The 16,410-nt window shown below is 43.5% G+C and overlaps 1 protein-coding gene across 2 annotated transcripts in view; it reads right to left on the minus strand.

The window, feature by feature from the left end:
• Adamts3 (ADAM metallopeptidase with thrombospondin type 1 motif 3) overlaps window positions 1-14,306 on the minus strand; it is a 236,429-nt gene extending 222,123 nt beyond the window's left edge. For both annotated transcript variants that reach the window (XM_031342981.1, XM_031342980.1), the window contains exons 1-2: window positions 13,758-14,306; window positions 12,523-12,550 (exon numbers count right to left, since the gene is read on the minus strand). In XM_031342981.1, the coding sequence (XP_031198841.1) occupies window positions 12,523-12,550; window positions 13,758-13,826 (97 nt within the window). In that variant the 5' untranslated portion in view covers window positions 13,827-14,306. The remainder of the gene's footprint in view (window positions 1-12,522; window positions 12,551-13,757) is intronic.
• Window positions 14,307-16,410: the final 2,104 nt, after the last annotated feature.

Consider the following 16,410-nt stretch of genomic DNA (forward strand, 5'->3'; position numbering starts at 1 on the left):
TTTTAGGAGGAGGGAAAGTTCTCTCATATCTAAATTCTTCTTTTTTATAAAGTTCCTTCTTATTAGAATATGCTAATTATACAGAGAAGTGAGTTTATATAACTTTTTTACATGTTCTCTGGTCATACTCTCTCCCTCCTTCCTCCCTTTGTCTCCATTTCTCTTTCTTCTTACTTGTCTTTCCATTTGTACTGTATTAAATAACTCCTTTTGCAGGTACATGTTTGATAGAGATATGTAAATCTGTAGTCAGATTTGATCATTGCACACCAACTACGTTAAAAGCAACATTCTGTCTCCACATAAAGGCTGCATATTCCAATGCCAAAACCCATGGAAAAATGGACCCAAATGCTCTAAAAAATCTGAAACTTAAGGTTCCATAAGATGTTATCCTCATGTGACAAGCCACAGTCAGAATGCTGGCACAGGGAAATGTACAGGATTGTCCTAAGCTATGGGATATATGAGGTATATATGAAGCATAAGAGAATTTCACGTTTTGTGTTGGGTCTCATCCCTAAGACATCTCATTATGCAAATGTAAATCTTCCAAATTCTGAAACACAAACATTTACAGTCCTGGACATTTCAAGTAGGAGCCCTCGGCCTTTATTTAGAATTATTTGACTTTCTGTTTGAATGTCAAAAATAGTAGATTTTCTTAATACTTTCAAAACTTAAAACACTTCTGAGGTTTTAGACCCTTTTACACTCATCTGTGATTTAGTGTGACACTGTACACACAATAAGCCATCAAGGTAAAATATTTTCAAAGAAAACAGCCAGTCATCCACATTATAACTGAAATGGGTAAGCATCCTGCTGAAAATCTTTTAACTTAGCTAAATAAAACTGAACCTTCAGTTTGCCTGTTTGACGTCACCATGTCTGCTTGCAGTGTGCTGATGGTCATAAATCAGTGTCGGGAAGTTGTATCATATCAGACTTCCCCCATTATGGTCATGGTCAAACCCTACTGAGTTTCCCCCCAAAACTGCCCCTTCTTTTCCTCTAGCCATGTCTAATTTCTTATTACCTAGCAACACAATACTGCAAGTGCCAAGCCCAAATTCCTCACATACATTTTTTTTTGCTAAATATTATGTAAGTCATATATAAACACTGCCTAAGTCAGTGTCCAGAGAACAATTGTAAAGCCCCAGGTCTGTATCACTCCTTTGGTGACCTAAGACTTTCTATGTCCACTCATCCATAAAAATGAGAGTAACAACAAAAATGAAATGGCCCAATCAAAAGAATAGTATCTACTCCTGAGTAATCCATATATACATATCTTAGCAGAGGGACCTAACCTGAGTTCAACCCTCCAGGACCAGACTAACTACACTGACAAAGTAATGACCAATTTTATCATGCTGTTAGCTCTGAATAGTTTGCCATTATTTCCTGATAAAATTTACAATATTGATATCTTTATTCATGTTAGACCCCCCAAACTGGTAACCAAATACTCTCATAAACAAAACAGAAATCTGGAGGTAAAGCAACTTAATCTAAATCAAAGCTTAAGTTGAGCACTTATGGCCCTCTGTAGTGTGTTCTCAGTATCACACCTACTGGCCTCTGGTAGCTTACTCGCCCTGCCTTCATAGCCCACACTGAAGGGAAAAGTTCGACTAGGTGAATCCAGCTGGGCCCCCAAGACTGCTCTTGAGCCCCATTCTTTCCAGGAAACAAGTGCATAAGGGACAAACTTCCTTGTATTAGCTTCTCACTATTAAATCATGTGACACGAATCAAAGCCACCAGTTTCAGAGGTTTCCAGTTACATGTTTGTGTCATTCGATTTCCAAAATGTTAAGGACTCTGGGGCAGCGGTGAAGTACATTAACTGGGTTTAATGTCCCCTCTCAGAGAGTGGGAAAGAGGAGAAAGATGGCTCTGAAGAGATCAGTGGTTCCTTGGGAGTGAACATTTCATGTGGGGCTGGTCAAGATGCTCAGTATGACACAGTGACTAGACTCTAGGTTCATCTTATTTCCCTTATACATTTAGCCTCAGGTGCTACAACAGGAAAAATGTGACAGGTGCCCTTCTAAGTATGTTATAGAGTGATACACAAATGTCTCATAAAGGATACCAAATGTCCCTAGTACACGATAAAGCTCAAATCTCAAAGGCACAGTGTAAATTCCCAATATCCCAAACATGTTTAAGTGATCTATCACTAATCAAGGTTTCCCCAGGCATGGAGAGTATAAAGACAATTGAGACCAATACTCATGTCCTTCCTTCCCCAAGCAAGGCTCTTCCTTGATACTTTCTTTACAGCAATGAAATTTTCAAAATCTGTCATTGTTTGGCTTACAGGTAGCAAAAGGCTATGAGATTCCTATTTCTGATGTGACAGATTGCTGTAAGTTTAGTGATAGCCAGCCAGAGTTATCAGAGGACTAAGCTGTGCCATGATAGGCTAAGGCGCAGTACATTGCTTCTGGAAGGTCCAGGAGGGACCCTGGCCCTGGCCTTCCTCAGCTTCAAGGACACCTGGCTTATGACATCATCTCCACCTGCAAATCCACCTGGTTTTTGACCCTGTCTCCATCTGCAAAGCCACATCAGACAGGGCCCTTCAAAGTTTCCCCAGGCACAGGGTGCATAGAAACAATTGAGACTAGTGCTTGTGTCCTTCCTTCCCCAAGCAAGGAAGAGACCTGGGTGTGGTGCCTGAGCATTAAGGGTCTGGAGTCAGACAAGCCTGCATTTAGGCTGGGGCTCTAGCCTGATGAATGCTTTGGCACTTTGAAAGCAAACTGTGAAAATGAAGGCTCACTAAGGGAAATGTGTACAATAGAAACCGCAATGCTAAAGGAAGAAACTGCTCCACTTAGCGTAATGCAAGCACATGAAAAGGGACTTATCCTCAGGAGGAGGAAGTTCCCTCTATCCCCCAGCACCTCTCCCCTCCACTCCTACTGCAGTCTGGAATGCCTGGTGTGGCTAGAGGACCATAAACCTAGGATGACAGAGGACCTAAAATCCAGACAAGCTGAAGCAATCCTTACCCCATGACTCCACCTAGGGACCAGGGGATTCTTTCCCAAGAACTGCTGATCACTGCACTACAGAGAGGTAGCACACACAGGCAATTTCCTTTATTGGGTACGAATTCTCAGAAACACGGTAAGCTGGCCTCAAGAGGGATATCAATCCAGCATTTCTGAGACCAGCTGAAGAAGCATCTCAAGCTACAACACCCCCCAAATCCTGAGCCCCGGGTAAGGGAATAAATTTCAGCACCGCAGGAGACAGCGGCCAACTGCTCGCACAAAGAGGCAAGCAGTGTGAAGAGTGGACATTAAAGAGGACACCAAATGCCGAAGGGCTTAGCAAGGCTGTAAACACTTACATGGACAGGAACACATCTCCTCTCCAGAGCAATTATGAGCACACTGAATACAGCCAAAACCCCACCCCTTCTTAGCTTTCCATTCATCACCGTGCGTTCTCATCATCATTAGACGATTATTCTCAGAGGGTCTTTTCTTTTAGCTACACATCTATTTTCATAGCTCAAGATTTTTCATAAAGCTACTGGAAACAATGAAAAGGTAGTGGGTAGGGGACTCATTAAAAAGGAATAAAGAACTGTAAGCATAGAGATCCTCCTCATTCTTTTTTTTTTCCTTAAATCTGACTTTTAATAAATATTTGTTGCAACTGCACAATGTTTATGTTCTATAAAGTCACTCAGGAGAGAATGGTACATTCTTCGGTATTCAGGAATGCTAAATCAGGTAGGAAAAGGAAATACATGCTTTGAGGAGAAGTAGCCAAGTATTTTTCTGGGATACATCTTCAAATAGCCAAATAGCAGGCTAACAAGTTGAGGAGTTTTGTTTTGTTTTGTTTTGTTTTGTTTTTTAAGTGAGGAACAAATGCCAAAATGTTAACCTTCCTAGCTCAGATTCTGAAGAAACACTCAACTGACTGGCTGTCACTATTAGAAACAGCCTGAAAGTTATATCAGACAAATACAATATTCCTCACAATTCTTGCTAATGGGGGAGCAGTTGTTCTTTTAATGATTAATACTGGGTCTAGAATTTAAATCCATAAACATTAAAATCTGTTTGCAAGGGTTAAAGTACAGAGAAAATTCTGAAGGCTCTTCCTTGATACTTTCTTTACAGCAATGAAATTTTCAAAATCTGTCATTGTTTGGCTTACAGGTAGCTAAAGGCTATGAGATTCCTATTTCTGATATGACAGATTGCTGTAAGTTTAGTGATAGCCAGCCAGAGTTATCAGAGGACTGAGCTGTGCCATGATAGGCTAAGGCGCAGTACAGCCACACTGCTTCTGGAAGGTCCAGGAGGGTCCCTGGCCCTGGCCTTCCTCAGCTTCAAGGGCACCTGGTTTATGGCATCATCTCCATCTGCAAATCCACCTGGTTTCTGACCCTGTCTCCATCTGCAAAGCCACATCAGACAGGGCCCTTCTCATGCAGTCATTTCTCTAGCACTCTGTTGCCTTCCTTACTTACAAAGCCTGCCACCCAGATAATCCTGGATAATCTATTTTAAGGTCACTTGATTAGCAACCTACTTTTACCTCCCAACTTTTATCCTCCTCCATTACTAGAGGCACAGGCTCCAGGGGTTCAGATGCAGGTACTTGGGGGAGGGGGCACTCCCTCCCCCAAGTCCACCATTTCAGCAATAAGCTTATGTATGACTCAGTTAAATGACTATCAGCAAACATACTCACACTGTCCAGACAGAGATAACTTCTTAGTGAAATAAAATGTGGGCTGGTTACCTAGAGGTGGCGATGACAAATTTTACCATGACTTGGGGACATCAAGGTAATCCTGATAGAAAAGAAAAGACAACACAGTGGGGAAAAGGAAAAAGAGACAGGAGGGGGAAGGAAGAGAGGGCCAGGGTTGGGGAGGAAGCTGCAGGAAGTAGGGGTAGAGGAAAGAGAGGTTGCAGGCAGAATTCAAACTCTAGCTTCAGCTATGCCTGAATTTAATAATCATGTCGATCTGGCTTTATTTATATTTTTTTTAAGCTATGAAAATTGGTTTCATATCACTTTATCTAAAATGACTGGGTCTGCTATATGAATTTCCAATGAAATGAAGAAAAAGGAACTCCGATAAGTAGGGGCGGGGGGCTAAAGAACTGAACCAGGTAAGGTCTAGCCTCCTAGTGAAATATTCCAAATCTGATATGTTCACAACCCATAAGTTCACTGAGAACTAACAAACATGACACTCAAAAGTTTCACAATCTTTCAGCCTTTCAGATTTGAGGTGTTCTGGTTAGGGGTAGTCAGCAAGGTAAGTCTATAGCACCTCAAAACTCAAATCTGAACATGGCTGAAATTCATAAGAATTTCAGGTAAGAAAGATTCCTCTCATACCATAAATATGGCTAGTGAGAAGTCCAGATCCAAGAACTTTTTAGCATATTCCTTACTCAAATCCCTTTGCTGCTGTATATGAGTGGCTTTAGCAACCCTGCACTGAGATAGCAGCATGAAGATAGCTTGGGACATTACCTCTCAAAGAGTCATCACATGGTATGCTAAGTAGCGAGATGGTTTACATGACACAGCAAGTGGATGTTCCTGAAAATGCATGGTGAGCAGCAGACTTAAATGTAGGAAATAGAATGAAACACTCCTTTAAGTAAATGTGTGGATTTTTGTTAGGATATTAGAATGTCATATTTTTGCATATTACACTTTTTTTAAAAAAAATGGTTTTCTAAGTACAAATCTAAGACATTCTGATACTAACTAACGGCCACTGGTTTGGCTTGCTTACCATAGGGCAGCATTTTAAGAATCTTCATAAAAGTATCACACTTTTACGAAGTAAGAGAAGTGGCAAGGAATGGCTGTAGGGCATTGTTGAACATAGGCCAGTGAGCCTTGGGAAGGTGTGATACTGTCAGGGTTTAAACCACAGTCTGCATGCCCTACTCCATGACCACTTGACAGTGTGAAGATGCAGGATATCAGTGAGCCTTCACAATAGACTTTGTAAGAAAAAAAGAAGTTTTTACATGTAAAAGAAAGAATGCCAGGTTGCACCATTAAATAATTTGAATTGATGCTTTTATGTATATTCATGTATCCAGTCAACAAAGTTGAGGAACATTTTTTTTTAAGTTCTATTTGCTCTTCTACAGGTTTCTCAAAAACCATTTTTGTTTTATAGTCAATGCAAGAGCAGGTTATAATGTTTCAAGCTGCTTGCAATCTGTCTAAAGTCCACACAGATTTATCATGCTGAATTTGTGGCAATCAATTTTATAAACAAGAGGATGACATTTTACCACAAAATCTGTCTTAGGGATTACAGTTAGTCAGCAAGCTCAGGCACAGTTACTTGGAAAATTAAGATGGATCAATTTCATGTGGGATGGGAGGAGGTCCCTCATGCTAGGGAACTCCCCATGCTTTACTGTCTGTTTTAAGGATGTAAGTCTTGAATTTTATTTTAGCTCTTCTCTCCAACTAGTGTATAGAGCTCCCCAAAGTGGCAATAAAATGCCAAAAACATGCTTACAGAATCGTTCATGTTTAGTGGGTGCTTGCAACAACAAAAATGGCAAACACCTTGCTTCTTTCAGAGACCCTTAAATATTTTAGATGTATTCTAATAACTAAGCAAAGCCAGAGTTAACTATTAAGTAAATTTTCTAAAAAGCCAATTTACTCCTAAACTGTAAGAGGTTCATACTTTTTTCTTTTTCAAAAGCCATTTGTCAAAATTGTTGAAGTGTGTCTGCTTAGTAACTAACCTCTAGGGCTTTATTTTTAAGCAGTTATTTTACATGCAGGTGGTGACCTATATATAACACCATGTGGCAACATTCATTACTATAGGAAGGCAGACACCCTAAGAAAAGGGATTATCAAGTTGTGGACAATTACAAAGGAATTCAGTGACTTTTGCAAGAAGTCTGTAATGTTACGGAAAACAAAAACAAGTATACTAAACCAGTTTTTCTTCATACAAACACCTATTTATCACACCAGTTATTCCAACTAGATTGCATACCAACTAGACTTTGCGTGTACCAACTTATACTTTGGATAAGGTTAACCATTCCTTATCCAAAATGCTTAGAACTGTAATGTTTATGCTTTCAGATTTAGGAATTGAATCAAAAAGACTGCAATTAAAAAAAAACTGCATAAAAAATTGCTGAGCTGTCAGTTGCTGAAGCTCTGGGTGATTATTAGAGTTCCAGAGTCCATAGAAACCATAAAGATAACTATGGCGCACACATTGAACATATCTGTAATCAGAATAAAAGAATGACAGCTTGCAAGGAGAGGCAGCAGTGTCGTTTAGGAATAACTTGAATAAGTTGAGGAATCAAAGTTGATCTCTATTCCATTACAGGATCCCTCAGAAGCTCCATCACTAACAGCAATCCTCTCTCCAAGAGAATGAGTTCCGTGGAAGTTATCCCTGTAGACAGTCCAAGTGATAGAACCAAATTCTTCATCTCTGAACCACTCAGAATTTTACCAGGCCGTTTGGAATCGACCCTAATGGATTTCCAAGGCAGAGTGAGTTGGCCTCTCACAAGCAAAGAATGTTTAAAGCCCAGCACCCTGAGGCAGAGGTGACCTTGAGGGTTTTCTTAACATTTCTGAGCACTAAAGGAAGATTTGAGACAGTAACAAGAGAACAGCAGAAGCAAAGGCAAGACAAATTTCAGCTCAACAGCCGCAGCAAAGGGGGATAGGCAAATCGGGCAATGATCCCAAGCCGACTGAAGGAAAACCTAAACAGACGTTCTGAAGCTGCACATAGAATTCAACTGGCCATATACTTCTTAAGCACGGGCAGAAAAGCAAGCAAAATGAACAGGCCAATGTCCCTGTGCTCTGTGGTATGAAAGTAGTCACAAGAGGCCTCAATAGCCATTGTCATATTGTCATATTCACCATTTTCTTGGGGACTCACTAAACCTGCAGAAAGGCACCGAATGAAAGAATTTATTTAAGGAAATCCAGAACATAGATCCCAATGTAATAATGCCCTGCCTGAGACATCTAGTCATTGAGTAACACATCTTTGAGGTACCAAGCATGGCTTTATGTACCAAGCATGGCCATCTTAAAGCCAGAGTCTCTGCTTTCATGAGATATCAGTGACAGGGCCTCTATGTTCCATGTCAACCATTAGCTAAGTGACTCCCACTAAACTCTGAAAACGATGCATAAAGATAGATATAGATGCATCCCAGTGATGACAAATAATTTCTTATTTAAACTAGGTGTCTGAGTGGACAGAGATAAGCCAATTTCTAAAGGATGAAATGCAACGGATTTTGCAACTGAAGACTAGAAATAGAGCAGAGAAAAAAATAAACACGGCCTAGTTCCAACCAGGGTTGCTGAGGGAAACCATCTTAATCCAATACCACGATCCTCAAGCGACACACTCAGAGAATCGCAAAGGGATGGTTTCAAAACAAAGAGACTGGGGATTCTTTTTTCAGATTTTCCAATTTCCACAGAACTATAATTGTTTCCTAACCCTCGTGTGTCACGGAGCAAGCCTCCTAACCCAATTAAGCCCGCCAGCCAGATGCCCACAATTACCCCCTCGAATCCCGCTAAGACCATGTGCTGAGTCAGATGAGAAAGAGCTCCACAACAGACGGCAGAAACATGCCGATGAGCTCATGAATCACACACGACCAGAACTCCACAAATACACTTCACCATGCACAGGTTGGGTAGAGGGGTAGGTAGTTTCTCTCTTTAACAAAGAGGTCCCAAAAGAGATCAGAGTTCAAAATCTATTTCCCCATTTTCTCTAGAATGAGTCAAACCTCCCCTCATACCAAGAATGTATTTTCCCCACTGTCTAAGATAGAAGCCTTATCAACTGTGAGACACTACACAGATGAGAAACCTAATGTATTTTAAACTGCCATTGCTTCTACTAGAAACTGCCTTCTCTCTACCTAAATAGAATCCTTCTCCTACTCTAGTAGGCTAAGATGTGTCATATAGATTTTTTTTTTAAATTGACATCCTGGGCCATATACTACAGTATCATATGGTGTGAGTTCATTTATAAAAAAGAAGAAATGCCAGGCAATATTAATCTAACCCTGTTATAAAATCAGGGGTGTGGTTACATATAGTGAGGAATTAGAATCAGGAAGGTGACAGGAGAGAGACCACAGGGGTGTTGCCAACATTCTGCTTATTGATCCATGTGCGTTAGTATACACCATAGGAGAAGCATCAAGCTGTAGAGTGAATACACGCTATCCTGCAAGCATATGAAACTTTAATTCCTTTCAAATTTAGCCTCTCCACAGTTTGTGGTTTATTGCTAAGTTATGTTTATCTCTTCCTGAAACATACTCAGAAGCCATTCAGAGCTATGGAATTTCTCTAGCCAATTTGTAATGCAACAGATATAAATAATAAATACATAAATAAGTTTTACAGACTTGACTAGTCTTTCCTAATGTGTCATCAAACAGCACCTCCAGGCTGTGGCATACAACCTCCTTTCAAGTGAATGGCTACTGAAAGAAATAGGTATATGCATACAAGCAGATTTTCCCAAATCTGTAGGTCCCTTTTGAAATGGAGACAGCAAAGAATTCATTACTATGGATAAGGGTTTCTGAAATATAGCATTTTTAACACTCCGCAGAGCCAGATCATTGACTGTAAATGATGGCTATACTTTCTTAGCACAAGACTCGGTGGTTAAAATCTTTTATGTTGTTGTTGCTGCTGCTGTTTCTTTCATTAAACTAGAGTATGGTAAATAAAATGACAGTAACAAAGAGAACCTGCACAGAACAGGAACAGGGAGACAAATACTATAAATCTCCAGAAAGACAGCCTTGAGCAGTCAAGAGCACCCATGCCAGGCTGCTGACTCATCTCCTCTGTGCCAAAGCTTAAGCACACCTGCACTAGTTTCTTTCCTGCAGAAAGAAGTACTCAAGTAATTGATGGATACCAACCAAAGGTCTTGACCGAAGTTAATCCTGGGCCTCTTTACATGAGAGCATCCTGATTCTCTCTGATGAACCTCATCAGGGCAACACATTTTATTGTGTGACTCAAATATGTTGGAAGAATGGGTCATCTTAAAACATCTTTTTCATTGCATACTGAAATGGAGTGTCTGGTGAAATAAGTAATTAAAACTAAGACTGCTCTTTTTCCTCTTTGCTTGGGGATTTTCTTTTTTAAATTCTTTAAAAAGACAGACAGATGGCTGAGTGCAGTCAATCACCACAAAACTAATGTCTCCTCTTAGGCAGTTCGCAGTGCATTCTCAACCACCGTTCTCCCTTCTGTTCTGCTCTTGCCACTTAAACTCCAAACATAGGGAGGAGCCTCCACAACACTAATGCCCTGAATAAGGAGGTGTTCACACACACAGGCTGCATGTATAAATGGTTCATAGCTCCACAGTGTTACAAAAGTGAAATGGACTCAAGAGGCAATACACAGTTTTGAATTTTGATCCTTCTCAGAATAGCACCAAGTGAATGGACCCTCTTACACATTGTGCAGCAGTATCCAGATGCCGCAGCTACGGACAACATTACCAATCAACAGCCATGACAAGCAGCTGCACCTCTAATCAGGCTATTACATCCCCAAAGCTGGGTGTATTAAATGCATTTTTGACTCAGAATATTTCCAATTCATTATGTACCTATGAAACATAATCTCACCCTAAGTCAAAGGGCATTTGTACACAGCTCTGGACCTGGATATTGGTTTCGCCCGTTAGTTAGCAGGTGTGGACCTCACTGTGCACTGCAGCAGCAGTTGTAGCTGTAACGAAGTCTCTCAAGCTTCATGTTCTTCATCTCTGTGGCAGACACACCTACCCCATCCTGAGACTGTGAGAATCAGATGATACAATGCACATCGAGCAATTAACACTACAGTTAGCATTTAGTAAGTGGTCAGTAACTTGGAACCAAGTTTGCAGTAGTAGAGACCATTTTTCTCTTTTAAAAAATGGACTTTACAGCCTAGTGTGGTAGCATGTACCTATAATCCCAGCATTTGGATAAGAAGTTTGAGGGCACCCTTGACCACTTGCTGAGTTCCAAGACAGCCTGAACTACTTCATACTACCATTTCAAAAATGCAAAATTCATAGTAAGGAATCCAAAACTAAGATTATCTTTTAAAGTAATTTAAATAAAATGTGTTATTATAGAAGATGTGGTGGTTTGAATGGGAATGCTCCCTCCAATAGGCTCATCTACTTGAATACCCTCTGTTCCTAGTAGGTGGAACTATTTGGGAAGGATTAGAAGATGGGCTTTTTGGAAGGAGGGGTGTCACCAGAGTAGGCTTTGTTTCAAAAGACTCATGCCATTCCAAGTTAGTTTGTCTCTTCCTTGTGGCTGTGTCTCGGCATGTGAGCTCTCAGCTATTGCTCCAGCATCCTGTCTGCCTGCCTGCCTGCCTGCCACCATGTTCTGACCTTGATGATACCGGACTCTAACCCTCTGACACTATAAGATCCAAATAAAACTCTTCTATAAGTTGCCTTGATCATGGTGTCTCTTCACAGTAATTGAGAAGTATCTAAAATAGTGGTTAAGAGGATGGTGTGCTCTTTCAGGGTACCCAAGTTTCAGGGTACCACAGTACCCAGTGAATGAATATAGTGGCTCACAACCTTCTATAACTCCAGTTCCAGGGGATATGAAGCCCTCTTCTGGCCTCCTTGGGCACTGCACACACATAAACAGACACACAGGGAGGCAGAACACCCCATAGACATAAAATGACATTTAATATGTGTATTATAAGAATGCTGATTATACCCTGGCTTTCCAATATGAGCATTCATAACAAACACAATATATTAGGAAAAACTTCAAGGAACGATTTCCATCTTTGAAGTGACCTATTACAAGTCATGTACTCTGAACTTCACTTTCCTTACCCATAAAATGGGAGTAATTAATAGCCCCCCCCACAGCACCAGGTACAAAAGCCCTCAATAGTATCTTACATATTCAAAGATAATTATTTTCAAGCACATAGAATAAAAGTCACCCAAGAGCATAGACAAAGCAAACTTAAGGAAAAAACAAACGAACAATGAAACAAATGTGAATTTTCTCTTCACTCTTTTTCCTTCTTCCTAGCATCCTGACAACTGTCTTCAGTTAAGACTAAATTTGTTTCTCCTTATGTTACACAAGTTGAGGGTGTAACTTTACACATCTCTGATGGTCCAGGTCCACTATAACTCTCCCAGAGCATAGCAGCAGCTTGCACCAAATCAGTAATAAATTAATTCTCTAGAAGTGGAAGGTTATTGACATCACTGTAATTTAGCCAGAGGAACATACCACCCACCCACGCAAAGCATAAGAGTAGAAGCGATTCCAGACTATCCATTATTTTAACCACTAATTAGAAAACTTTCAGGAACAATTCTTTTGCTTGGCTTTACTTCGTTCTCAGCTCACAGCTAGGATAAGAGTGACATTTGAGAAGAAGGCTTACCTATTTGCACCATTTCTTCAGTACCAGCCTGGAAAGGGGGGTGGCGGGAGAGAGAAAAAGAAACGGTTACTGGGTTTCATCTTATCACGCTGCGCGGTTATTTCTACCATCAGTGCTTTGGGGGAACTGGCTAATGAAGAGAGCCAGAGACTGGAATTGCTGTCTGAAGGCCGACCTGTAGTTCCTAGAAGGCCCTTGTGACAGGAACATGAGCCAATTCTAGGACTATATGAGAAAGGGTCTTGTTGGCCAGCTTTAATTTTGGTATCTGTGAAGAGAGTAAAATTGTGACCCTCAATGGCCTCTTTGGAAAACTCATACTAAGTCACACGAATCAGGAAGGGGGGAAAAGTCAACATTTCACCAGGTGAGAAGCGGCCTGAATCCTAAGAATCAACTAGAGGAATGGCCCAGTCTTAAAGCCCCGTGGTCAGACCAAGCAAACCAGAGAGGCTACAAAAAAACTCACAGAAAAACCATGCACTGAGAGCCCACTGCTCCAGTGTGGATGTGATTTACTACAAAAGGCTCCCCAGCCTGAGCCTCCTTCTAGGGCTCTTCTGAGCACATCAGCTTCACCTTGAGTCTCCACAGGGTGGGGGCAGGGCCAAAAGGCACCAGAGCTGCACTCAATTTAGCTTTAAAAAGAGGAGGAGTTCTGCAGAGGGGGAGGGGAAGAGGCGGCAGACTCCTCCAGCTCTGGCTGCCCGCGGAAAAGGCGAGGGCAGGAAACGTCCCAGGCCCTCCCCAACTGTCAAACTGCAGCCCAGCCCCGGTGCTCCCAGGACACGTGTCTGCTGAGTAACTCCGGGTCCTGCCTGGGGACTTCTTGAAACCTCTTATCCCTGGTTGCCTGCAGGAGCAGGGAGTCAGGAGGACCGAGAGCCTGTGGGCTCCGGGATCCGCAACCCGAACTTCGCCAGAGCGCCTGATGGCCCCGCGAGACTGAGATCTGGCTGCAGTCTTACACCTGGACCGCTCCTGGTCGCCGCGGGCTAGGGAATCCCCAAGCGTGACGAGCCCAGGATCCTAGGGGATGGCTGTCCAACCTCCCGTGCAGTGAGCGCCCCAGGCCCCAGCCCCGCGCAGCGCCCAGCCCTCCACGCGCCTCGGAACGCAGAAGATGCCCCAGAAGGGTGGCAGGAGGGGAGGAAGGGAGAGTAAAAGGGACGGAGGGAAGGAACTCTGTCGGGAAAAGGTTGGGTTTGAGTTTATTATTATTATTTTCCACTTACTTGTCCATCAGCTGATGTCCCAACCTCTACCAGAGAGGCTGCTATCAACCAAAGTGACAGGAACACCATCACGAGTCGAGTGCACTTCGCAACTACTGGGCAAAGCAGCTACCCCAGCGCAAAGCACCCCAAAATAAGTTTCCTTTTAAAAAGCGCAAAGAAAATGGAAGAAGGGGTGGGGGGGGGCGTGCAGAGCTTTAAAAAAAAAAAAAAATTATCTTGGGCTTTTGCTCAATGAAAAGACAACGTGAGCTGTGCGCCTGGCCCCGTGCCCTGTCGGTCCTTTCCACTTCACCTTCTCACCCTCTCCTCCCAAGCCGACTGTGAGGGAGCCAGAGGTGCTGCGAGCCGGGCAGAGGCTGACCCGAGCGGGGGAAGGGACCGGGGCGTCCCACTCTCTACCCAGCAGCTGCTTTTGCGAGGCTCTCGGAGCACCTTGGGCCGCCGAGGCTAAGCACGGAGACTGCTCGGGTCCCGGGAGCGCAGCGGCGGGGAGAAGTGGGAGCCGGAGCCCAGCGAGCGGGAGAAAGAGGCAGCGCGAGCCCTGGATCCTCCGCCGCACACGCAGTGGGGGCGGGAGGACGAGGGGAGGAGGCGGCCGCCTAGGAGGAGGGAGGAGTGGGCCGCTCGCCCGCTCCGGTTGCTCGCGGGCCCCGGCCGTCTGCTCTCTGCCGGCGACCCGCCGGGTGCTAATAAGGCGACCGAGTCACCCCCTCCCTCCTCCGGACGGCCCCTCCCGCCGCGCGCCCACGTCACGCGGGGCCCGCGCCCCCGGCGCAGGGTCAGGACTCGCCCCGTCCCGAGGACTGCGAAAGCGCCGCCTGGACCCTGCATCCCTTTGGTCTCTGTGATGGGACGAGGGGCGGGGAGGGTCCCAGGCGCGCCTCCCAGCCGGACTGGAGGAGGTAGGGGGAGGGTCCGCTCAGCAGATCTGGGCTGGAGGAAATCATCTCCTCCAGCTTTTCTCATCCCCCACCCCACCCCCCACCCACCCATACAGAGTAAAGTCTCCGGAGAGAGAAGCCCAAAGACCCAAGGACATGAGGGATTTTCCCCTCCAGACACTTGTCCCCTCCTATGTATGGGCGCGGGGGGAGGGGGGCCGGGGCCTCTCTAGGCAAAACTCTTGTTTATGCTATATTCGTTTATATTAGTTTTCAAAGATACCACGTTCCCTTTCTTGACTCAACCGGATGTTTCCGTTTATCACTAGAGTACACAGGCCTCAGGGTCTCTTGCTTATACCCAGATTAAGTTATCTAGTGGCTTCTGCGGTTTGCAGTTTTCTGGGACGAAAGGACAGAGACCTAGGAGTTGCTGGGATTCCAGACCTACCTCCCTGGGGTAGACCAGGGTGGCTTGGGATTGGGGGGCAGCGAGGAGGGAGTTCTCCTATCCTGGAGGACCACCCTCACCCAGGATCAGACCAGAGAGTAATGAGGCTCACATTGAGGTGGAATTTTCAAGACTCTGCCTGGAGATAGAGAAGTGGAGTCAGGTCCTGTTGGGTCAATTCTGTCAAGGTGTGGTTCATTTTGCTATATGACTTCATAAATTGTTTATTCCTAGAGAGCTAAAGGAAAGGCCATCGCACTGCATTCATTGCTGTGTTGGCTCTGTCTTGTCAAAATCCTATAAGAAGGACATTTACAGAAACGTATGGGAAGTGCCCTCATCTAGCAACACTGTATTAGGTTAATTAGTTAATTATTGCTTAGAAATAGGATTAGACTCTCAGGACTGAAGGACCTCTAAATTGACTTCCCCTTTCAACTCCAGCCTTCAGCATCGCGGGCTGTCCTCTACTTGAGGTATAGGGATGAATTTCCTATCCACTAAAGCAAATGAGCATCAGCGTTGCATAACTTAAAATCATGGCCATTGTATACAGGGAGGTAAATGGACAGTGGAAGGACAAACAGACCTGGCTTCTAGAACCCTCCGCTCCCAACAGCTCTCTAACTTTGGCAAGCCCTGGAACTCCATTTTTTTTCTCCCACTTGAGGTATTTCCACTCTAAAGCTCTTCAATCTGAAGTGTTGACAAATAATGTATTGTCCATGCCTCTACAGAGGTGTTCTGTGTCAGTTCACAGCACTGAAACTTTTGTTGTCTGTCACTGAATGCCTTTTTCACCCCGCAACAAGCAATACAGGGAACTTTCAGGAAAATATGCTTCAGAATGTTGCACGCATGCGCGCGCGTATATGTGTGTGTGTGTGTGTGTGTGTGTGTGTGTGTGTGTTGGTGTGTTTTAGTGCTGCTTATTTGAAATTCCATTATTTGGTTTTGCCTGTCCTGCCTAGAACAACTCTGGTGTTTTCTGTCTGTTCGTTTTTTCTTTCTCTAAGTTCTGTTTGGGACTCCCTCGATTTCACAACCTTCTGAGTCATGCATGACCCTCACTCTGACAAATGCTGATTTAAGCACATGCCAGAAGGTCTTTGTTTATCTGATTCAAAGGTGAGCTCTCATTAACAAGGTTCTCCCAACATAATCCAAGGCAGGGCTCCACAAACTATTTCCTGGTTTGTTTGGTTTGTGTGTGTGTGTGTGTGTGTGTGTGTGTGTGTGTGTGTGTAAATCCATCAGTCAACTAAAGTTTGTGAAATAAACATAAAAAGAAACTAAATAAACTTATTTCCCACTTCCT

Source organism: Mastomys coucha, unplaced genomic scaffold (genome assembly GCF_008632895.1).
Source record: "Mastomys coucha isolate ucsf_1 unplaced genomic scaffold, UCSF_Mcou_1 pScaffold22, whole genome shotgun sequence".
Lineage (NCBI taxonomy): Eukaryota > Metazoa > Chordata > Mammalia > Rodentia > Muridae > Mastomys > Mastomys coucha.